Source organism: Carlito syrichta, unplaced genomic scaffold, assembly GCF_000164805.1.
Source record: "Carlito syrichta isolate Samal-C Ts95f unplaced genomic scaffold, Tarsius_syrichta-2.0.1 Scaffold305719, whole genome shotgun sequence".
Classification (NCBI taxonomy): Eukaryota; Metazoa; Chordata; class Mammalia; order Primates; family Tarsiidae; genus Carlito; species Carlito syrichta.
In genome coordinates, this window is record NW_007249815.1 from 494,473 (window position 1) to 521,027 (window position 26,555).

A 26,555-nucleotide genomic window follows, 5' to 3' on the forward strand; every position below is an offset into this window, starting at 1 on the left:
TAAATGAAATGCATTCACTGAGAATCTGAAAACACAATCAAGTCACTTACGAAACACAAAATTTGATTCAACTTACCTGTTCCTGTTGCTGGAAATCCAATCTGAAATAAGTGTTGATGCTTGTTGGTGACAGTGCTTGTTGCCAAAACTGCATGCCAGCATTATAACTTCTCTACGAAGTTCTCTAGATAGCATCCAAAGGGGGAAAAAAACGTTAAAAAGCAAGTCAGGTTAGCTCTTTACCTACTTAAAATTACTTAAAATAATTTTTAGATTTGGAAATCCTATGCTGCTGAGTAAAAGACTCGTAGGATGGAAGTTAAACATACTGAAAGTATTCTCTGGAAGCAGTAACTACAGTGAGGGGAATGGAATTGCAATCTCACTACGACCAATAAAGACAGATCTTAAATTAAAACACAGCAAAATATTTTCTTTATTCTCAGAATCAGGCAGTAGAAATCATGCTACCCAGCAGCAGTCATCTCAAGAAAGTGAAATGTAAGACGGAGAATGAAAGAAAGATGTTATTTGGCTGCTAAAATCACAAAGACATTGGTAGTACATTATTGTACAGCTCTGGGGGAAAAGATAATAAGAAAATGAAACAGTACTCATGTTGGTAGGATGCTTGAACAAGAGATCCATTAAAATTATTTTTTGGCCAACCAAGCTTGATGTATGTGGTTGCAACTTGTTTTAAAATATATTCCTAAATGGAATGTAGGAGAAACAAAGACAAGGTTAGTTCAAAACTTCTCTGTGCCGACAATTAAAATTCTATTTAAAAAATTAAAATATTGTAAAAATATACCCATTCTCAAATATCAGGAAAATCACAGGCATAGTAATACTCTATTGTACTTTTATTCAACTATTGAAATGGTAAAACTCTTCTCTTTCTTCCTATTAAATGGCTAATTTGCATGACTAATTATTTTAGATAGCAATTTTTGCAACAAAATGTGAAAAACAGGAAATATTAATAACACCTATATATACATATATACAAATATATACAGATATAATATATTTTAAAAGCATCTAATATTTATGCATTTTATGCCAATAGACCATATTTAATGCAAAACTGTTATGCTGGCCAAACCAATAGCCTAGCGTTGATAAAGCTCAGATAAACAGAGCACTAAATTATTATGATAACCAAGCTCAACAATCTATTCGACTAATGATATACTTAAATATCAGTAACAATATAAGACATGTTCTCCCTCACTTTAATGTGGTCCTTGAATTTTGCCAAAAACATAAAAGCCTTGAAACTACAGTAACAACAATTCCTAACTCTTAAGATATTGGACATGATAAGATCTTGGACATGATACACTATTCTAAAGTATAAATATAGTCAAAATTGTATTTTACTGTGTTAGGGAATAAGAAGTGTAATAAGTCTTTCTTTAGGAAAAAAATTATATTATAACTGTAATAACCTATTTGTTTGCATGTTTTTTGTAAGGGCTTAGACAAAACTAACAACAAAGAACAGTAATGATGTAGATGTATTCTCTTTTGTTTTGAGTTGGAGTCTCACTCGGTCACCCAGGCTGGATTGCAGTGACATTCTCACGGCCACCCCAGCATCAACCTGCTGGGCTCTGGTGATCCTTCTGCCTCAACCTTCCAAGTAGCCGGAACTACAGGCACATACTACCATGCCTGGCTAATTTTTGATTTTTATCATAGAGACAAGGTCTCACCAAGTTTCCCAGGCTGGTCTCAAACCTGCAGGCTCAGACAATCCACTCGCCTCGACCTCCCAAAGTGCTGGGATAACAGGCTGAGTCACCGAGACTGGCCAATGTATTCTCTTTTTTAAAAAATCATGAGAAGTTATTTTTCTGTAGATTTAGAGCAAGAAAAAGGAAGCAACTCTGTGGCCATCAAACATCTTAGATGTCTCCAATAAAAATATTTCATGTCATGGCAATCCAGTTTTGAGGAATTCCAAATGTGTAGGTTAATTAGCAGAATCAATATGTCAAAAAAAATAGGAAGATTTTATCAAACATAGAGCAGGCTCTTAAAATAACTGAAGAAAAACAAATAGTACTCAAAGGAGATAAAAAGCATAATGATAACTTTAAGAATTAAAAGCTTCTGAGCAGTAGTTAATCTTAATATTATTCAAAACAATTATTAAATCAGATTAGGTAGTATTAGTCAGTGTTTTGCCAGGTTTTGAGTTAAGAAAATCTGGTCAGGTTACATTTTGAAATGTTTGTCATGTCTTTGTGTCTATTTGGATTATCTGTTATTTGCTCTCCTGTGTCCCCTTGGACCCAATTATGAATGGGCTTTTGCCTCAATGTTGATCTTATCCTTGTTAATTAAGGAGGTGAATTGAATTCACTATGCCCTTTTGGATAAAAATAGTGACTAAGAATCTTTACTGAACTGCCTATGTTCTGTTAAGATCTTTGGGATCGTTCTACCCAGCTAAGTCCTTTGTGAACACAGTCCTCTAACTCTTGGAAAGTAAGTTTGAACTTTAAGGATTTGCCATGTATATTTTCTTCTTTAATTCTGAAGCATTTAAGCTTAATTGACACTTTTAGACCAGAACAAAAGATAACTTTCATATTAAATTTCTCTTCAAATAATTGTCATCAGTATTGCACGGTATCAGAACAAAAATGATAACACAAACTAAAACAACTCCAAATCACTTGTATATAGTAGAAAATAAGAAATTAGTTTGTCTTCTAAAAATTAAAAAGTAGAAACTGTATCTTTTTACATTGAAGACATTGTAGTTTTCCATGCGGTCCAGTAATTTATCTAGAGGATAAAGAGCTCGGCTGGCAGCATGCCAAGGAAGAAAATCCTTTTCCTCAGACAGGTATCTGATAATCTCCAGGGGGATATTCTGAGGCAAATAGCCAGCCCTGCAGTCAAAAAAAGTTAATGTTAATTATATGCAGAATAGATACATGATAATGCAAAAATGAAGATTTTACTTATGCAAATAAAACACCAGAAAGCAAGATTCATCATAATATAAAGTATACTCAGGATTATATAAATATTATTATTCACTTTAAAAATATAGTCCTAGTTGGGATGCCAATGCCCCTTAACAAATACAGAGTTGGAGAGTTAAAAATTAACGTAAATACAAAAACATCAGAATGAAAATTTTTTAAAAAGGAAGGGAGTATGGAATACAAGCAAAATTCTAGGTATGTTCCCTCACAAAAACTCTTCAGAGGCTGAGAAGTAACTGAAAATAATTGATTACTGAAATGTAATTTCAGTTTCTCAATCTATTCTCTTCATTTTTCATGAAACTCAATGTAATCATAGTTAACACACATTGTTTTAAAAAAGATGATCAAATTAAAATATCAATTTCATTTTGAGTGTTTCTGTGTTAGATTGCAATATTAGCATTTTTTCAAAGCTTTTTTGAAATGCTTTCTATAACACCTATAAAAATCAGAGGTAGATTTTAATAAAATTCAAATTACATATGTTAAAATAATAAACTCCTTTTAATTTTTTTCCTTTCAAAATACATGTTGGAGCACCTTGGGGACCAGTGTCAGATTCTTTAGAAAATACTAAAATGTAGCTTTTAAAAATTATCTTAATACATACTGTCTATAGTTTAAGAGGCTATTTCCAGAAAAAGAACCAGAAAGAGCTGCATTTCTCTATATTCCAGTAGATTGCATGAAACATCCTTGCAAAGTCAAAGCAATATAAATGATAACTCATGGTATATTAAAATAGGATCTTAGCCTTGATGTCTCTGCTACATGTTATGACATTATGCATTATGTATTTTGCTTTTTTTTAATCATTAATAGTTGCTATGGTTTAAATGTTGGTGTTTTCCCCAAATTCATATGTGGGAATTTAATACCTAATGTGATAGTATTAAGAGAGAGTCTTTGGGAAGTGATTAATGCTTGAGGGCCCCATCCTCATGAATGAGATAAGTGCCCTTACAAAAGATCCAGTGAGCTCCCATGCCCCTTGTACTGCTATATGAGGACCATCTTTGAAACCAAGGGCAAGCCCTCACTGGACATCGAATCTGCTGGAACTTGATCTTGGACTCCCCAGTCTCCAGAACTGTGAATAAAAATTTCTGCTGCTTATTAATTACCTAGTGTAAGATATGTTGTTATAGCAGACCAAACAGACTCAAATATAATAAACTGAATGCATAACATTCAGTTTTAACATAAGGAAGAGGGAAATATGAAAGCAACCAAAGTCTTTATCGAGTGTATCAACATTTCACACTATTGTTCTTTTGTTGCATTACAAAATAAGATGGATCTTTTCATTTGATGGAAGGTGGACAGGAAAGAAGCAGAGGCTTTTTCTCATATTCACTTAAAATAAGTTTGCCATATTACTCAGTCCTAACTCAATGGGATAAGCAAAAAATACCTTATAGTGTTCATAATTTTAATAAATTCTGAAAACTGTGCAGCTTTTTAAAATTAAAACTAAAGAATGGTGTGTCATTCTATTTTGATTCAACCATAATACAAGATCAACTATACTTAACATCTCACATAAAATAAAATTTCAAAATGTTCTGAAATTTGTATAATTTAGAGTACTTCTAGATTTCTTGTGCAGTTTCCATTTTATACAATCTTGTGGAAATAGCCTGAAATTAGTCTATGGCAGTAACTATTAAATAAGCAACTATCTTTTAGTTAGCTTAGCATCTTAATAATACAGTTAAATTTTTATTTCATGGATTTGTCAATCACTGAAAAAAGTGGGTTTTTTTAATTAAAATAATTCTTTGATTTTCTTCTTTAAAATAACTATAGCTTTCAACATTTCATATTTTGTCATTTGTCTCTCCTGAACTTTTAATTTGAAATATTAATTAGCCTGGTGATCCTATATTCACCCCCTCTTTACATACATCATGGATTATGTAATGTTAGAGTTGAAGATTTATTTAGAAGCCATTACTATTTTGTTGGAGAAATAAGAAGGGTAATGTATTTTTTAAAAATAACTTTCAGTAAGTAGCTAACTTATTATAAGTCTTCAAGTAAATTTAGAAAATCTGGAAAGTTGTTTGTATCTATTTTCTCATAGATTTAAGCACAATAGCCTTATACTAATTGTAATTTATTGTGTTTTACTTCATCTCTGTAAATGGGTGGACATTATATAATGGGCAACTTGATTGCAAATTTTAAAAAAGATAACAAATAATGTTATAAGAGAGACTTAGACTTGAGAAAAAGTCTAGACCTGACTCATTGAATAATTAGGCAAATAATTTATCCAGCCCTCACACTGCTTGTTTATGAAATAAAAGGGTTGAACTGGGAGTCACTGTAGTCTATATCTACAATTTAATCTTTTAAAAAATAATTACTGTAATATGGACAGAATATAATTATTTTAAAACTTTAAAAAATACTATGTAATTTTATATTCTTATTCTTCAATCATTTAGTATGTACAAGTCCAAAAGACAGGGCTTGGATCTAGATTTATAAGATAGCTGGAATTGTTTTAAAAAAAATGTAAAGCAAACCTGATAGAAGTTCCAAGTAATGACAAACTAAGTAAAGAAAAGGATGCATTAAAAATGGAAATGAGCCGGACTCGGTGGCTCAGCCTGTAATCCCGCACCTTTGGGAGGCTGAGGTGAGTGGATTGCCTGAGCCCGCGGGTTCGAGACCCGCCTGGGTAGGCGAGACCTCATCTCTACAATAAATCAAAGAATCAGCCGGGCGTGGTAGCGCATGCCTGTAATTCCGGCTACTTGGAAGGCTGAGGTTGAAGGATTGCCGGAGCCCAGCAGGTCGAGGCTGCAGTGGCCGGGAGCGGCTACTGCACTCCAGTCTGAGTGATAGAGTGAGACTCCAACTCAAAAAAAAAAAAAATGGAAATGGAAAATTGGGATTAAGATAGTTGACATGAGGCCACAGAGTATGTTTCTTCTATGGAATTAACCAAAACAGAGAGAATTTCCTAAGTACTCGGAGAGGAATAGGACCAGCCCAGCATCACACTCCACAACTCATCAAAGAAGTGATAGTAACCACATAGTGAAAAAAAGAGAAAAATCAATTGACCTGGGCTCATTGGGTCAAACTCTCCTCTGGACCACAGCACAGACCACTAGCAGCCTCCAGATGCAGTGGAAAAGGTTAGTGGGAGGAATTCAGGAGTTCTGTGCTATTACTGAGGATTTTAAGGGCCCCCTGAAACATGTGGGACTCCAGTCCCTCCTGAGAAAATGTTTTACCCACAACCACACTCTGCCAAACCCCACATGGAGTGGTTCAGGGAAAGAAAAAAAAAAAAAGCCCTGAGCATTTCTAGACCATCATATCTCAGGAATGCAACTCTTGCTGGTGGCTGCTTTTTAGCCAGCGTGGAAGAGGACAAGCTCCAAGGGCAAACTCCACAGTGCAAACAATTCCTGTCTGGGATAGGCTGCCCTGAGAACTCCTGAATCCCTGAGACCAGCTCTCCTTTGATAGTTGGCACACACACTGCCTAAAGCTAAGGTGGGAAGCTGGGCGGGACTTGCTGCACAGCAACCTCTCAACCCCATGTAAATGCTTCTGTGCCCACCTTCCACAACAACATTATACCAGTGGTTGGGGACTTCCTTCGAATCCTCACTAGGGTAGCCAAGAGTGCACAAAGCACAGGTGCAGTGCCTGAACTCTTCCTTTTCCTCCTTCTCCATACTCCCCTCAAATGCTCAATATAGACAGATAACTTGGGTAATCCCCAGAGCCTCACAATCCTCTTAGGTTGACTGGGCATTTCCTTTGAACAACACATACTAAGAATCCCACAGCCACCATCACAGCTGGCTCTCTCCCACAAGTACCACCTCTTAACTGGAGGTCAACTGCATAGCCTATCACATCTGATACAATTAGCTTTGGGGAAGATCTGATTCCAGACCCCGCTTTCCAAGCCACTGCAACCACTCAGGATGCTGGGCACCAGTGCAGGTACCCAGCATAGGACTGACACAGCTGACAATTAAGATACTCACCACACCATGCTATATATAACCAAGGGAACCCTACAGTGCATACGTCAGCAATCTGCCAACCTCAAATGAGAAGAAATTGTCTGCCCACATGAGAAAGAACCAGAAAAAAAAATCGACAATATGAAAGAACAGAGTTCTCCAACACCCCCAAAACACCACACAAACTCTTCAGCAATGGACCCTAACCAACACTGAAATTGCAAACATAGAATTCAAAAGGTTAGTTATAAAATTGTTCAATGAATTTCAGGAAAAAGTTCAGATTAAAACAAACAAACACTATTCAGGGCATGAATGAAAATTATCCGATAAGACAAAAGCTTAAAAAAAAAGCTGAAATTCTAGAAATAAAAGAATCATTTAGAGAAGTACAAAATGTAGTGGAAAGTTGTATCAGTAGACCAGAACAAACAAAGAAAGGATCTCAGAACTTGAAGACAAAGTTTTCAAATTAACTCAATCTGACAACAATAAAGAAAAAAAGAATAAAGAGAACAGAACAGAATGAAGTCTCCAAAAAATGAGAGATTATGTAAAATATCCAAATCTAAGAAGAAGAGACATTTACTGGGTTTGGAAAACCTATCTGAGGGAATAATGCAGGAAAAGTTCCCCGGCCTTGCCGGAGGTTTAAACATGCAAATACAAGAAGCCCAAAGAACCCCCCAGAAGATTCATTACAAAAAGGTCCTTCCCCCAAGGCATATACTCAGTCAGTTTTGCAAAGTTAATCTGAAAGATATAATTTTAAAAGCAGTCAGACAAAACCATTAAATCATTTACAAAAGTGAGCATATCAGACTACAGCAGACTTTTCAGAAGAAACCCTACAAGTGAGAAGGGATTTGGGAACCTACCTTCAATTTCCTCAAACAGAGTAACTAACAGTCAGTCATGGATTGTGATTTCTGCAAAACTACATTTCATAAATGAAGGAGAAATGAAGTCTTTCTCGGGAAAGCAAACATTGATGGAATTTGTTACAACTACACTGACTCTACAAGAAATACTCGAAGGAGTTCTAAATATTAAAACAGAGTCAAAATACAGAAGCAGAAAAATACTAGAAATCATAAAACTCACAGGTCTTACAGAACACCAACACAATAGAGAAAAAATATGTAATGTAGCCAGATAAAAACCAGCATGATGAATGGAACAGTACATATCATTATTAACTCTGAACATATATGGTCTTAATGCCCCACTAAAAAGATATAGACTGACAGAATGGATATAAAAAAACTAAAACAAACAAACAAACAACTCCAAATATCTGTTGCCTTTAAGAGACTCACTTAACACACAAGATTCTTATAGACTCAAGGTAAAGGTGTGGGGGAAAAAATATTCCATGCAAATGGAAACCTAAAACAAGCAGGAGTAGTCATTCTCATATCAGATTTTAAATTAGTTACAGTACAAAAAAAAAGACAAATATGGTAATCATGTAATGATAAAGAAATCAATTAAAAAAGAAGATACAACAATTTTAAAGATATATACACTTAACACTAGAACTTCCAGCTTTATAGAAAAAAAATCTACTAGATCTAGAGAAAGAGCTAGACAGCAATACATTAATAGTGGGAGACTTCAACACTCCACTGAAAGCAATAGACAGCTCACCAAGGCAGAATATCAACAAGGAAACACTGGAGTTAAATAAGACTCTAGAGGAAATAGAACTAACAGATATCCACATAGCACTGCAACCCAAAACTACAGAATATATATTTTCTTATCAGCACATGTAACAGTCTCCAAAACAGACCATATTATAGGCTACAAATCAAGTCTCAAGAAATCCAAAAATTTAAATCATATCTAGCACCTTCTCATATTACAATGGAATAAAACTAGGAATTAACTCCAAAAATAACTTTTGAAACCAAGCAAAACATGTAAGTTAAACAATCTGCTCCTGAATGATCCTTGAGTCAACAATGAAATCAAGGTGAAAATGAAACAAGCTATCAAAACCTCTGGGACATAGCCAAAGCTGTGCTCAGAGGAAGATTTATAACACTAGAAGCCTGTATTAATAGATTGAAAGACTGTATATCAACAACCTAATATCACATCTCAAGGAACTAAAAAATTATGAACAAACTAACCCAAAGCTAGCAGAAGAAAATAAATAACAAAAATCAGAACAAGACTAAATAAAATTGAAATTTAAAAATATACAATGGATCAATGAAACAAAAATTTGGTTCTTTGAGAAGATAAATAACATTAATAGACCACTAACTAGATTAATTAAGAAACAAAGAAAGAAGTTTCATATTAGCTCATTCAGAAGTGAAAATGGAGAAATTACAACTGACATGATAGAATATATAGAAATAATGGAGAAATTGCAACTGATATGATAGAATAAGTAGAAATATATTTATCATAAATATATTTATTGATATATATAGAAATTAAAAGGTAGAATTTAAAATAAATTAAAAGATCATTGACATTATTATAAACACCTCTATGCAAATAAACAAGACAATTTATAGAAAATGGATAAATTATTGGAAACATATAACCCCAACCTTGAATCAAGAAGAAATAGAAACCATGAACAGACCATAACAAGTAGTGAGATTGAAATAGTAATTAGGAAGGCTGAGGCAGAAGGATCGCCGGAGCCCAGCAGGTCAAGGCTGCGGTGGCCGTGAGCGGCCACTGCACTCCAGTCTGGGTGACAGAGTGAGACTCCAACTCAAAAAAAAAAAAAAAAAAAAAGAAATAGTAATTAAAAGTCCCCCAGCAACAACAAAAAAGTCCAGGACCTAATGGATTTACAGCCAAATTCAAAAAGACTTTCAAATAACTGTACTATTAGAATAAGGCAAGGATGTCCACTTTGGTATCACTCTGATACCAAAGCCAGGAAAAGTCAAAAACAAAAAAAAAAACCAATGTCAACCTAAATGGAGAAAAGTTTAACAAACTCCCCTTCAGCACTAGAATAAGGCAAGGATGCCGACTCTTACTACTCCTATTCAACATAGTACTGGAAGTCCTAACCAGAGCAACTAGAACTGAGAAAGAAATAAATTGTAACCACTTGAAAAATAAGAAATTAAACTATTGCTATATGCTGAGAATATGATCTTTTACCTAGAGAATTCTAAACACTCTTCCAAAAGACTCCTGGACTTGATAAGTACATTTGGTAAAGTTTCAGGATGCACAGTCAACACACACACAAATTAGTAGCACTGCTATACACTAATAGAGGCCAAGCTGAGAATCAAGTCAAGAACTCAATTCCATTTACAATAGCAGCCAAAAAGCTAAAAGAGCAAGGAATATATTTAATCAAGAAGGTGAAATATCTTTATAAGAAGAACTGCAAAACACAGATGAAAGAAACTGCAAAGGACACAGACTAATGGAGAATCATTGGGTGCTTACACATTGGAAAAATAAACATTGTTAAAATGGACATATAATCCAAAGTAATTTACAGATTCTATGCAATTCCTGTCAAACAACCAACATCATTTTTCACAGAATTAGAAAAAAAAAATCCTAAAATTCATATGGAACCAAAAAAGAGCCAGAATAACCAAAGCAATCTTAAGCAGAAAGAATAAAGTTGGAGGCATCATATTATCTCACTTCAAATTATACTACAAGGCTGTAGTAACCAAAACAGCATGGTACTGGTACAAGAGCAGACACACGGACCAATGGAACAGAACTGAGAATGTAGAAATAAATCACAATACCTACCACCAACTGTTCTTTGACAAACCATACAAAACCATATGCTGAGAAAAGGACACCTTATTCAACAATGATGTGGGGGACAATTGTTTAGCTACAAGTGGAAAAAGTGAAACTTGATTCTTATCTCTCTCCATGTACAAAAATTAACTTAAGATGAGATAAAGATGTAAATGTCAGACCTGAAATCATAAAAATCTTGAAAGAAAACATCAGAAAAACCCCTCTGGACATCGAACTAGGCAAATAATTTTTGGCTAAAATCCAAAAAAGCAAATGCAACCAAAACAAAAATAAATAAGTGGGACTTAATTAAACTAAAAAGTTTCCGCATAGAAGAAATAATCAACAGAGCAAATAGGCAACTTACAGAATGGGAGAAGATATCTATAAACTACAAACCTGATAAAGGACTAATATCCAGAATTACAATGAACACAAACAAATCAGTAAGAAAAAAGCAAATAATACCCTTAAAAAGGGAGCAAATGACATGAACAGATATCACCCAAAAGATGATATACAAAGGCCAACAAACATGAAAAAATGCTCAACATCACTAATGGTCAGGAAAATGCAAATTACAATCACAGTGAAATGTCACCTTACACCAGTCAGAATGGCCATTATTTTTAAAAAATCAAAAAAAGAATCAATGCAGGTACAGATGCATAGAAAAGGGAATGTGCATATACTGTTGGTGGGAATGTAAATGAATATAACTTTTATGGAAATAAGTATGGAGATATCTCAAATAACTAAAAATAGGTCTGCCATTTGATCTAGTAATCCCACTACTAGGTATCTACACAAAGGAGCAGAGGTTGTTATATAAAAAAGACATCTGCACCCGTATGTTCATTGCAGCACAATTCACAATTGCAAAGATGTGGAATCAACCTAAATGCCTATCAACTGATCAGGGGATAATGAAAATGTAGTGTGTGGACACTGTGAAATACTATCTAGGCATCAAAATGAACCAAATAAAATAAATGTCTTTTGTAGCAACTTGGATGGAACTGAAGAACATCATCCTAAGACAACCAACTCAGGAACAGAAAACCAAACATTTCATGTTCTTATTTATAAGTGGGAACTAATCTAAGGATCTGCAAGTCGTAGAGAATGACATAATGGACACTTGAGACTCAGAAGGGGGAAGAGAGAAAGTGGTAGAGGGACAAAAAATCACCTACTTGGTACAATATGCACAGGTGGGGGTGGTGAGTACACTTAAAGCCCAGACTTATTGTATACATATGCCATGCAACCACATCACCAAAAACTATTTGTACCCCTTAAAGTTATTGAAATAGAGAAAAAAAATTAAAAATAAAAATGCGAAATGGATCAAATTCTGTTTTGAGTCCCTATAGCAGAAATTGCTAATTGCTCACCCAAATCCATGTTCTCACATTTTTCATGGAAAGAATATACTCTCCAGGCTCCCTGGTAGATAGGTTTGGTCATGTGATTAAGATCTAACCAATAGAATATATGTGTGTCTCACTGCCAGGGCTGTTGTTAGATCGAGTTTCTCTGTCCTTTTTTCTTCAAATGAATCTTCCAGGTGACCTTGCAAGTCTTGTATTGAATATTTCAAAAACCTGCTTGGGTTTTCCACTGACTACATGGCCAAATATCAGTCCCCACACCTGCTCCTGTTATGTGAGCAGCAAAAAACATTCATTGTATTTGACCCATTTATATTTTTGGGTCAGTTTTTTTAAACAGCTAACCTTCTCTAATACAGTTTTAAAATAAAATAAGAAACACATAATACTCTAATTGTCCTTATTTTGCTTTGTTGCCAACACATGTAATTACGTACTACATAATTCAATATTCTTGCATTTAAGCCTACTAGATCAAAATATGAAGCTACACTAAATTGGACAAGGGGATCATCAGCTTCATTACAAAATTAAGAATTGTAAGAGATAATGCTGGTAAATAGGTTACCTAGCTTAGCTATGTGTTTATGTAATTGGCTGGTAATGATATCTGTGATAACTACTACAGATAATACAATCAATATAAGGGAAGTGTGTAGAATCCAATGAACAGAACACTTCATTAGCTCAAAGTAATCAGCCCAGTAGGAATTACACTTAGGGTCTTGGTGCTAAAATGCAGTTTCCCTAAATTTGCATCATCACAGGGAAATGTTGCTAACAACAACAACAACAACAAATCAAATGTAAAAATATTTCATGTATAATTAAGTATGTCATTAATATTTTAGGAAGAGGTTGTAGATGATACCTCTCTTCTCTACTGTTGGAGTAGGGTGGGGACAGGCATGAGAAATGTATTAGGAATCAAAGAAAAGACAATAAGGAAGAGTGGCAAATGAGGAGAGTTGGAAGAAATAGATAAAAGATTGTCCATATGCAGCTACCCAGGTGCTCCTCCTATTCCTTCTCTACCCACACACATATACCCTTTCCTCCTTTCCCTCCTCCTTCTCCAATTTACTGGAGCTTGCAATAAAATATATCTTTAGGCATACAAGAGAGTATCTTTTATAAAGAAATTAAAACCAGACTATACTAGCTGATGTTGAAATACTCTGATTCGTACTGGCTCTGTTTTTACCTAAGATCCAAAATTACTTTTCAAAAACTATCCTAAATTCTTGTGAATGTTAACTCTGAATCTACTGAGATGGATGGTTTGTACAAAAATAACCTATTTTACTGTGAGCCTTCTTTAAAGGCTATTGATTCCTGGGGGCTGAAAACTTAGGGAGAGGGAAAAGAAGCGCAATCCTTAGACTCTTCAGAGCATCACGCTCCATTCTTTATTAATTGAATATTCATTTAAAGCCAATAAATAGCCTACTGCATCTTTCACAATATATGCAAGAAGACACTGTCACTGTCCCTTAGGGCATAGATTTTTAAAGCACTTGCTGAAATGTGAAATGCTTAATTAAAAAGTTTACTAGGCTTTATCTGTTATTCTTTATTATTCATTATTAAAAGGCTCTTTGTGGGAAAATTCTATGGCACAGATTGAAACCCCCAATAGTCCTTGGAGTACCACAGGATAAAAAGGAAAAAACACAAAGGAGGTATCTCTGTCAACCAATAGTCCATTTGATCAATTCCGGGGGGCAGGGGGAGAGTGGGGCGGGGGATATTGATCAGGCATTTCTGAACCATTGTCTGAAGAGATGTAAAAGGAAGTTACTTATTTGTACCTTTATAAAATTAGGAATGTGTAAAATTGCACAGAGAAGCGTTCTCACAGCCCCTTCTGCTTCTCTTCTTCCAGAAAGCCTTCTTCCAAACCTGACTTAGGCATTTATTCTCTGGTATCAACTAACATCTTAATTACACATTAATCAAGACATTAGTTATAATTTTATCATACTACTATCTTACTCATTGGACTTACATCTTTCAGAAATTGAAGTATGCTTTACTCATCTTTTTATTCCCATAGTCTAATGCAGAAGCTAGCACACAAGAGGCACTCAATAAATGTTCCTTAAATTAAATTAAGTGATGGCAATAATGTAATAACTCTTACAAACGGGAGCATTTGCCAAGTATTCTAAAACTTAAACATAACCATATTTTTAAAAATTAAGCATTTTTGAAGGTTAAACAATAGTAGCAAGATGAGAAAATTATAGTAGTGTGTTATAATATTTTTGCTCATTTTTTAATTAACAATATACATATAAAAGATAAGAAGGCCACTGCTACCTAGTCAATAGCTTTGAATAGGCCAGTCTATACCAGAATAAAATAGCCTTACACCCAGGGAGAAAAAGAGGTAATACATGAACATTTCTGTTCTTTTAATTCCTCTGATTAGCAAATTACTTTCCTAGAAGCAGTAGTGTTATTTACACTACTCATTTAAATAAATTAATGGCAAGCTTGGAAATCTCCTTCTCCTAGTCAGTAAATTGATAAGGGTAAACTACTTGATTTTTAAGGTCTCTTTTCAGTAAACATTTAGTAATTAAAACTAAAATACCCCAAAACACTTTTTTTTGCTAAGTTATATAGTCTCACTACCACCATCACTACAACCAGCCTTTCCTTTCTATACACACTTTCTTTTTTATTTCCAAACACAATTTCACAAGAAATCTATCAACATCTTACAACAGAGGGTCTTCAAGGAACTTAATAATGTTAAGAAGTCAGTATGTGACCATTAGTCAGAAGAGTTAATAGATGTCAGTTCTTTGGCAGAATGGGAAAAATACCTTATTTTATGGCTAAAGGCAACAAATTATTTTTTAGAAAATGATCAACTTAATAATTTCAAAGTACTGTGCATTGAGGACTTAATGTATACCAATTATGATGTTATGCAAAGATGGTCTAAGTTTGTTTCAGTATATAATCCTTAAGAATAGTAATACTAAGCTTCAGTATCAGATCAATAAGCTAAAGTTTACAGAAAATAAGTTCCTCGCCAAGCTTACCTGGTAAATAAGTTGCAGGGCTGGAAGTTGAAGCCAGGACTAACAAGCAAGCTCCTACTAGTTCCACTCCATGAAGCTACCTCTCAGAATACCACTTTGAATTAGGGTTAAAAGCATTCTCCTTTCTTTCTTTCACATTTGTTTACATGTCACTTTCATGGCATTTACCACATCAGAGTTAATGCACAAATAAATACATAATGTAGTATCAGGGGATATAAAGGAAAAACAAGCAAGTTTAGGGAAGGAAAAATGGGGCAGGAATTTAAATAGGATGGTTAAGGGAGGCATCACCTGCCTGAAGACAGAGAACAGGTTGACCAAACCTGGAGGGAGAATGCTGACTGGGGAAATTGCAAGGTCAAAGATCCTGAGCTAGGAACAAATCTGGGATGTTGAAGGAATTAACAGAAGGCCTTCGTGACTTGAGTGGAGTTAGCCAATGATGAAGAGTAGGATATGAAGTTGCAGATGATAGTGGCAATTAGATCATGAAGAATCTTCAATAATAGGGGCTTCAGATTATTTTTCTATTTTTTTCCATTAGAAATTATATTTATAATTGGTAGTGAGTGAAGGATAGATGTCAGATTTCATGATAGAGCAGTGCTTGTGTAAGCCAAGGTTATGTTTACATTTATTTTTAAGATGCCTTATTTTGCTCATAATCATAAATGTTATTCTAGTATAATGTAGAAAATTCTACATTTTCTCTCCTTTTTGTCCTCTTATTTGCATGATCATCAAGATAAGTCAAAATGAAATAACTCTTACATAGTCAAAGGAGAAAAGTAAAAAGAAAGCACCAAAATGCCATAGATAAGATAATTCCATTCAGCACTGTTGTCTTAAGATCTATGTTTTTTTTCCCCTCTTCTCTCCAATCCAACTGACTCTAGATCCTCCCTCACCCCACCCTTCAGCTTTGTTGGCGTAGAGGTGTACAAAATAATGGAGTTTGGTTAGAAGAGAAAGATGTTATGGCCAGTTGAAGTTGGATAAGTACAAAAAGATAGAGCAGACTGCCTTTTCAAATCATCACTGATCAAAGTGCGGTATGAATGTGCTGACTTCACTCTTTGGTGCTTCTCTTAATGGTCTTGTTTTTGAATGGATTGTTTTCTTACTAGAAAAAATAGTTTCACCTCTGGAAGTAATGCTGAAAGAGACTTTCCTGTTCTAGAAGTTTATTTTATCCTGTTTTCACAAGCATGATCTGTTTGGCATGATAGACACAGCACAGTGCGCCTGGCCAGAGCAAAGCCGCTGAGGGTCTGGTGGGGACTGGAGAATTTTCACCTGCAGATCAGCCCAGACCAGATGAAACCCATACTGCTGAAACTTTGCTTCCAACTCCTCAACCACTCTCTCATATTGTTCAATGGTACTTTGTAGAACTCTGAGTTCCTCTTCTCTAGTCTAGCCAGCTACTCCTTATAAAATGCACCCTGCTTCCTTATCACTGAGTGTTTCTTTTAGCTGCCTAGCCGGGTGCTTTGCCTTACAGTCTTCCGTCCACTCGATAGCCTCTGTCAGCATAACTCATTGCCAGCAGAGGTCTCTTGGTCCAGTTCTTTGTTTTGCATTAGTCATTTTTGATATTCCAATGCCAGTTCCTTAGGTACTCTTCATTTTAATTCTGCATCAGAAACTGAAACCTTTACAAGTAAGTACCAGAATACCATTGAGACTTCAAACCAGACGGAGAGGATTTATTTTTTCCATCAATCACATTTTCTGAAAGCCAGATGCCCTGCCCCACAATGATGTTCTCATTCTTGCCTACCTTGCAGGCGACTCAGTGGGAGCAGGCATCCCACCTGTAGCTCCTGCTTCTGCCCATTCAGAGACTGAATGTGGACACAGGTGCACACATGTGCATGCAGGTGCCCGGACTCTTTCATTGCACAGCAGGAGCCCAGTTTGTTTTTCTAGGTAAGATGGAAAGCCACCACAAGTTTTTGAGCCAGGAAATTGCATGATCTGATTTATGTTTTAAAAGGGTGACTCTAGCTGCTATGAAGAGCAAACTCAAATATGCCATGCCATCTTTCAAGATGAGAATGACATGAAATATGATTTCCTAGTTGATCCTCTCTCTTCTACTATACAGACTATGCTTATGAGAAAAATATATACCTAGTGAGTGAAATTCATGACATTAAAAACAGAGACCATGATTTTTTAAGATAGGCCATGCATGAGATTTTGTTTAGAAAATTTCTTTTGCAGGTATCAAAAAAAAAATTTCCCAAAGCTTATTCATTCATCATTTTTGAATAAGCTCATCATTATTGTTTAGTTGTTAAAAGCAGCATTAGACAATATGGGAAAGGTCACTGATAAATCATTTAGAACAATAAATCTATTTTTAAAGGACATCTACTTTACATATAGGAAACTATATATTCCAATTTGGGCTGATTAACAGAGTTAGTCCAGAATTTAAACTCATAAAGTAGCCTGAAGTTAATATAGAAAAATTATCCACATGGCTTGTGATTTCTGTGGAAAACACAATTCTTAAAGCTAGTGTGTAATTCTTTTTTTTAGGCAATGAAGTTTGCCAATGCTCTAAATGGTCACCTGGGAGTAAAAGAAAAAAAAATCAGCATAATTCTGCAGATGTTGAGCTTAGTGCCATCAGGATATCAAATTATTAACTTAAAGGTCTGTAAATCAGTGAAACTTCTAACTTCCAATATGGTTATTTTTTAGAGAAATGTGTGAATAACAAGAAACCAGAAAAGCAAAAAAGTCACTCAATCCAAGCCACTCAAAAATAACTGGATATATTTCCTCTAGTCTAATGTTTTCATCAAAAGTTTTGCTTTTTATCTACCACACATAAAATTGTATATATTTAACTTACAATAATTTTGTATGTTATTAAAATCCTTCAAAATTACCTTTGGGTTGCTTCCAAGAATATTCTGTTGAGAAGATAAGTATAGTTCACTATTGTTGACTCTTTTGGTTAAATACATTTTTTATATAATATATAACAGGGCTTTGAATATCTTTGTGCACAATGTTTTTACATATTCCAAATAATTTTCTTTGAATGGAATATGCAAATTAGAATTATCAAACTAGCGATTATAGCATTGTTGCTCTTGGCAAATTGCATGTTTTCAGTCTTTGTGAAGCAGCAAATGGTCTAACACAAAGGAGCAAAAAACCTTATGCACATCAGACAGTCATTGTGATGGTCAACATCGATTGAGCACTCCCTGTACATCAGTCCCTATACCAATACAAGACGGAGGGATCTCCTGAACTCAGCAGCTGAGGATGTGGTAGGCATAAGTATGCCACTGCACTCCAGCTTGGGAAACAGAGTGAGACTCTGACTCAAAAAAAAGAAAAAATCTTCAAAACAATCTTCTGAGGTTGACAATATTACTCCCCTCATCTTACAAATCAAAAATGACCTGTAAAAATTTACCTAGTCTCTCTCAGGGTCATAGTTCAAATAAGAGTGGGGCAAGTATTTAAATCCAGGCTTGACACTCTTACCACTGTTTCAAAAAGGCCTGGCAATTTCATGTTCCCCTTCTCATCTTCTAAAAAAATTTTTAAAAGGGACAGAAATATGGGAGATATTAAATGGGAATAATCCATGGGGAGCTTAGGAGGAAAAAAAATGCAATAAAAACATATAGGGATGATAAAAATGGTTTGCTCCATGACTGTGACTTTGAAATGAGGGCCTTAGTGGACTCATGTAAATATAGCTAGTATATCTACATAGCTAGTATATCATTGTAGATATAGTCTTGAGTCATTTTCTGGCCACATCTGCCAAAACCACTATCTTAATCACTGATCCCTATCCCCTGGTTTTCTTCAGTACTTAGTCTAATATCCATAAATCAAGAAGCACTCTCAGTCCAGACTCTGACCTGGAGAGAATGACTTCAGTTAGCAGTAATATAACTACCATGAAAGGCATGCATTACTAAAACACTTTGGTTTCAGAAACATTGTTGACATCAATAAACTGATAGAGTACCATGATGTGCCCTAAAAACAATGGAAGGTGATAATTGTATAAAGTATCTTTAATTTACATAAGATGGGATGTGTCAAACAAAAGTAGTATTTTCCATCTCATGATTCTGATGGAAAAGGAAGAATTATGGCTATAGAAAGTGATTTGGGGATACTATACTTAGATTGAAAAAAGAAAAAATGAAGGATTCAAATAATGGCAAATGGGGCACAGGGAAAATTACTTCTTGGACACAATTGTAGGGTTGACTTCTAGGCCTTGTAAAAGACCTCAGATGGTCTACCTCAATTTAAAATCTCAAAACCAAGTCCAGTTCCAGTTAATCTATGGAGGCATTGATACATGTAAGAGGCCATTACAATTTCTTTGTAACTTTCTAAATGTACAGCAAAGATTTAAATGTTATTGTGATACAAAAGTTAACAATTCATCAGGAAGATAATATAACACTAAAAAAATGGATACATTGAAAAAAAAACTTTTGCCAAGTGTAATCTAGTAATACAAAAGGGAATGATGACCCAATCTGGAAAGATTTTAGCTGAGCTGCCCAAAGAAATATAGGGATCTATCAAGAGCAAAATAATAGGAACTCATTTAATCTGGGCTCTGCAGTCAACTTGAAGAAGGTCCTGGACACAGTTAGACCATTTTGAGTGCAATTAAGAATAAAAACTTCTATGACTTAAAGCAACTAAAATAGGCTTACATGTATAATGTAAAAATGATACTTAAAGACAGAAATAAAACAAAACAGTCACTATGAAACATGCTAGAAAACTGGCTCATCATTTTTGAAACTGAAAAATAAAGGAAACAAACATTTATTTTGCCTTGCCTTAAAAATAGTATCACTGGGTCACCAAATAGTAAACAAGAGCATGTTTCTCCTTGAAGAACTATTCTATTTATAAATAAAAATGGAAATGAAGTAATCACCATTTTGCAAAACCCAGTGAATTAATAGATCTAAACATTAAAGAGCAGTAGCTGCAAATATAAACTCTCTGTTTTCTGTGTTCCTATAGAGTCAACTCTGAAGTAATCTTACTAAAAATTTAAATTTATACACGATCAAGACTCTAGACGCAATTACTGGTTTTCTGAAAAAAAGAGAGGAGAAAGGAATAAATTAAAGTGCAGGGTGGAGATGCAGTCAGCAAAATCCAAACTGTGGAAAATAGTATAGGACAAATCTTCACCAAATAATTTGAAAAGAATTTTTTTTAAGTGGAAGGCAAAAGCAATAGTTTAGGAGATTTGAGTCAAGCACAGTGGCTCATGCTTGTAATCTTAGCACTTTGGTAGGTTGAAGCAGGAGGATTACTTAAGCCCAAGAGCTTGAGACTTCCCTGGGCAACAAAGTGAGACCCTGTCACTACAAAAAAAATTAAAAAATAAAAATTAGCTAGATATGGCAGTATGTGTCTGTAGTCATAGCTATTCATGAGGCTGAGGCAAGAGGATCCCTTGAGCCCAGGAATTAAAGGCTGTAATTGTATCACTGCAGTACTCCAACCTGGATGATAGAGTGAAATCATGTCTAAAAAACTGTTTTTGATAAATCATATCAACTAATTACTGAGCAATATCATCATTTAGATCCTAATTCAAGAAAACTGTAAATTGCTAAAAAAAAAAAAAAAAAAAGGCATTAATGAGACCATTGGAAATTCGAGTACTTTCTTTTGAATATTCTATGTTATTGAGGAAATGTTAATTTTTAGGTGGTCATGTTTCAAAAGAATAATTATTAAAGAGAATACAATTATTTTAATAAATTAATTTTTGCCGGGCTTGGTGGCTCAGCCTGTAATCCCAGCGCTTTGGGAGGCTGAGGTGAGTGGATTGCCTGAGCCCACGGGTTCGAGACCCGCCTGGGAAACTTGGCGAGACCTCATCTCTACAATAAATCAAAAATTAGCCGGGCATGATAGTGCATGCCTGTAGTTCCAGTTACTTGGAAGGCTGAGGCGGAAGGACCGCCGGAGCCCAGCAGGTAGAGGCTGCAGTGGCCAGGAGCGGCCATTGCACTCCAGTCTGGGCAACAGAGACTACAACTCAAAAAAAAAAGAAAAATCAATCAACTTGAAATATGAGATTTGTTTCAAAATGGTTGGAAAGGTTAGATTGGGACATGGATAAATAGGACTGATCATGAGTAAATAATTGTCGATGCAAAGTGATAGATATAGGGGCTTCATTACACTTTTTTTTTTTTGCCAATATTTGTATATAGCTGAAATTACTCATAGTAAATACTGTAAAAAACAAAGCAGGTGAGACAGGACAACCAGTATAGCTTGGACATAGACCAATTTCTTACAGACAGACATAACTTACGTAGTTAGAAAACATGATGAGTAGATACCAGGACACTGACTTATCAGACCATAACTTTCTGAAAAAAAAAATACCTACACTGACTAGGCTCCCAAACTTAACCATCATCTTGAAATATATATATATATACACACAAATATATATAAAACACTCAACTAAAAACAACTCACTGTTCTCTTTCTCTTAAGAAACCCATGTACTCTCTTGGATATGTTTCCTTTTCTAATAAATCCTATCTTAAGCTTCTATTCAGACTCATTCTAAAATTCTTTTTTATGATTAAGTCAAAAACTCAAAAAACAACTACACCTTTCATCGCCTGACATCACAGGGACAGAGTCTTATTTATCTCTGTATCTCTAATGTGTATCATAAAGCATTCGTATGGTATACTTAAGAATATTTGTGGAATAAAAAACTTCAAAAAAGGCAGTCTTGGTTTTCCCCTTTACAAAATTAAGAAAATGATATTTACCTTCCAGAGTCATTGGAGAGATAAAAGACAAGAAATGGAAGAGTATTTTGTTAACTGTAAAGTGCTACAACAAAGATGAACAGTCCTAAAACTGAAGAACCAGAACTAGAATTCAGCAATCACGTGCTTGACATCTGTATTCTGACCTTGGTTTGTTCCCTACGTTGAGCTAATAAACTCATGTACAGATCCCAGCACATTCATTTTCCCCTTAGGGACAAAGTACCAAATGGTAGTGTAATTGCCAAGGGAAAATTATTACTCTGTTCTGAATTATTTCCATCATAAATCCGAAACCAGTCAAACACACTCTGTCACAAAAACGACAGGGTTGCTGTACAGTGATGAGAATCCCACATACAAGTGCCCCATAAATCAGTGAGTATCACAACTCTCCAAAGTCATTCTGAATCATGTGTTTAAATCAGAAGAGGGAAGACAGGCTGGCAGCACGTTGGTCAACACGGTGGAAATAATGAAAATGAGGTGATTTACTCAGCTGTCAGTTAAAGAAATAACCCATCATCTGTCTCTTGTAGATTGTACAACATGCAAAAAGCATTAGTTTGTCTTCAAACATTTTTCTATTGCATCAAAAGAAAAAAAAAACAGCATTTTCAATTTAATAATGATAATGAAAAATCATCCATATTTCTCTTACATTCAATCATGGCTACTTAAAGATATTAAAGCATGTCAAAGAAACTATTTCAAGCAATAGTGAGTGTTAGAAAACAGGTAATGAAGGATACACCTTCTGGGTGTGCCGTGCATTTTCTGTTTCTCTGATCTTAGTAAAATATTCATTTTTACTTACAGATAAATGAAATAGTTGATCTAACTCTTTATGATTTAAAGTAATATTTTCCTGTTTCTCAGAATATTATGCTTTCTTCCAAATTAGAGCTAAAAGCCACCCAATGTTATTGCAGATGAAATGTAAAAAGTAAAAATATTTTTTTATTAACAGTAAGATAGAAAAAGGATTTCAACTATATGATTCACTCTACAGAAAAAAGGCTTAATATCTTCAAAAGAGATAGCTGTGCCCACTTGAAATCACCTTTTGAGGAAGCAGGCATGCTAGTTCGATTTTCACTCCTTTGCTCTCCCTCATAAGGGTGCAAAATGATAATGTAAAGAAGTAAAGCACAAAGCTAAACACATCTACTGAACCACAATGAGTATAAAGTAAATGGTGGCAACGAAATGATGCTATCAACATATTTTTAAATGTTTACCTACAAAGAGTTTTGGATTTGTTTAAGGACGTTTTTAATGCTAAGATTAAAATACATTGAACCTTACATGATTATAATAACTGATACTTGTCCTTTGGGACAGTACCTTGTAGACAATTTACAAAACCTCCAGACACAGAAGTTATGAGGGAAGTAGTTGCTTCGAATAGCTACCTATCTCTCATATCTCTGAATTTTAGTTGCAACTTCAAGTGTCACAAAATTCAAGATATATTGTTTATATACAAATATTTCAGCCCAGAAAAATAAGACTGTAGCTTTTCCTGGATTTTCTTTAATGCGGATAATGTTCAAATAAAGCAGGAAAAGTAGTGATAATGATGTTCTAACTACTTAATGATGATTAATAATTAGAGAACATTAATGATATAGATTTACTGTGTTCTAACAGCGACACTCATTAATTTTAATAACAGTCTCATAGTTAAGTCCTTGCTTACTGTCTGAAAATTTACCCCTCATTACCACTTGTAAGAAGTCATTTTCTAAAGTCGAAGATCAATGAAAATACAAAATAATAACAAAAAGTGCTAGCTAATTCACAAGGATATATATCTTTGCTATTCCAAAAGATTAAAATAAAAATAAAATATCTTTTTTACAAGAATTATGTTAGGTTAAAAATATTTTACATTTTGCTAAAATGATCACATATAGTTAGTTCAACAGTACTATTAAAATTGAAAATTATATATAATTGAAAGAATTAAAAATTCCTGTTCAGTAAAAGAAACACATATAAGAAAATACTGAAATCTTAATTTAATAATATTCAGTGTTATTATTATTTAATATGCAACACTAGTAAAACAATAGTTTTCTCAAGAATCAAACATTGGCTATTAAGAAGTAGAAATTTAGGAGATAAGATGACAAAGTGATAAAACCTTTAAAACTGATTGTTTTAAAAAATGACAGAAACCATGTGATTAAAATGGACTTTTTAAAAACTTACACTTAAGGAATTTCATTTTAATTAAACTGCTAAAAGAATATTTTTCTATGGATTTATCTGTGTTTATCTATATCCTCTGAGTACTTACTGAAAAATACGAGGGAAAAAAGCACACACAATTTATACCACTTCTTTTATCCCCTCTGGATTTTTATTTGTTGAATTACTTCTAAAACTTCTAAATTTTCCTGGTTTAAAGATTCACCTTCTATTTTGTAGACTTAATTTATTTTTGTTGACTTATTTTTGGTTCTATGTGAAAGTGAATTCAAGACTCAACATCATCCTTTTGTAGTCAAAGGATAACTTGATTACATATAAAAGACTTTGTATTCTATCCATTGGATTATTTTTGCTTGTAGAAATCAGAGCCAGTCTAAATTTTTTGCTTTCTAGATAACTAGTTTTGTTTTATCCTTAAAGGTCCATGTATTCACCAAGATGTATCTCAATGTTAATCCCTCCGTGTAAGATATTTTTCTAAACTACAGGGTGCCTTTCAAATCTAAATATTTAATTTGTATTGTAAAAAAAATTTTACTCCTCCTGTGTCTTCAAATTTCGTTTCTATTTGTTTTCTTCTTTTTCATAAATGTCAAGTACACACAGGTACACAAATACACTGCATACATAACCCAATACATAAACACAACAGAAATCTTTTCTTCCATTAGGACTGTCATTGTTTTTTCATTTCATTTATCTCAAATATCTCAAGTTTATTCTCCTCTGGCCTGAATAAGCTTTCGTCTTTATCTATGAATTTTGTACTGCTTCTAACATGGCTTTCTTTCTGGCAATACCAGATCACTTTCATTCTTTTTGTTGCCTAATCTCTTCTTGTTCTTTTGCATGTCTTCTTCAAACTTTTGCCTCAAAAAAGTGAAATTTCTTCAATTTTTTGAAATCATATATATGGCTATATTTGAACTTTTTGCCTGATGTTACATTTCTTCTGTTGTTATTATGATTCTTAATTCTCTCTCTTATGGTATTTCCCAGAGTTCTAAGACTTTCAGTCTGGTTTATGTTTAAATGTCACTCATATTTGAAGGAGTAAGTCCTATTCAGTAGAAGTAGTTGTTGATGGATTTTGGCTTAAGAGCTATCATAGTGAATAGATCGGAGCAGTGGCAGTTTACATTTAGGTTCTTATTTCAGACCTGGTCCTAATCAAATCAGCTGTTCCATCTGTTTAGGGGCATATTTCTGCTCCAAAGTCCCATTTCAGAATATGCTGGAGAGCTGTGTGATTCACAGCTCAACCCTGTGTATTGCAGGTTCTCATTGTGGTGATTTAGAATTTAATTGTTTTTTCCAGCTGTCTCAATTAATGGTTGCCAAGCCAATTGCCATATATATTTCTACTCCAACCTACCACTTCCGCCCTCTGCTTCCTGCAAAAACTGAGGGCTTGCATGTCTTCTCTTTCAGGCCTGAATTTGTTTCCTGCTTTTCCATATGAAGAACAATTCATCAGTGTAACCCATCACACTTTCAGACTTCATTATTCCAAATAAGGCAGTATTTTCAGAAATGTGTCTTTCACTTTTTTTTTTTTTTTTAGATTTATCTGACTTATAGAGAATCTGTACATTTTCTCATCTAGTCTCAGAATCCTTTTGTGTTTTGGTTTGTAATTCATGATATTTGTCAGTCATTCTTTACTTTCTGTGATTTGGAATTGTATCTGTTTCTGTTTTCATATACACACACAGGAAGTTTTGATCTCCATGTGTTTCTTTTTTTCTTCTTGTCTGTTGTTGGAAATTAGTGTTGGGAAATCAGGAAAATAGAAATATATATATACATATTTCATTTCCTTTAACTTAATGTCCTTTTCTTTAAGTTTTTTGTTTTGTGTGTGTGTGTTGGATTCTCATTCGGTCACCCAGGCTGGAGTGCAGCGACACCTACGCTCACCGCCACCGCAACGTCGACCTGCTGGTCTCCAGCGATCCTTCCGCCTCAGCATTCCAAGAAGCCGGAACTACAGGCGAACGCAACCACGCCCGCTAATTTTTGATTTATTGTAGAAACGAGGTCTCACCAATTTGCTGGGGCTGGTCTCGAACCCGCGAGCTCAGGCAATCCACTCGCCTCGTCTTCCCAAAGTGCTGGGATTACAGACTTGAGCCATCGTGCCCGGCAACTAACTGAATATCCTTTAAAAACAAAGCACTATGAGGTGAGTGGATTTACTGAGCCCGCGGGTTCGAGACCCACCTGGGCAGCGAGACCTCGTCTCTACAATAAATCAAAAAATCAGCCGGGCGTGGTAGCGCATGCC

General features: G+C 34.6%; 1 protein-coding gene across 1 annotated transcript in view; it reads right to left on the reverse strand.

The window, feature by feature from the left end:
- TRHDE (thyrotropin releasing hormone degrading enzyme) overlaps positions 1-26,555 on the reverse strand; it is a 234,244-nt gene that overhangs the window by 48,078 nt on the left and 159,611 nt on the right. The window contains exons 11-13 of the mRNA XM_008062479.1: positions 2,762-2,909; positions 615-712; positions 77-184 (exon numbers count right to left, since the gene is read on the reverse strand). Of these exons, the coding sequence (XP_008060670.1) occupies positions 77-184; positions 615-712; positions 2,762-2,909 (354 nt within the window). The remainder of the gene's footprint in view (positions 1-76; positions 185-614; positions 713-2,761; positions 2,910-26,555) is intronic.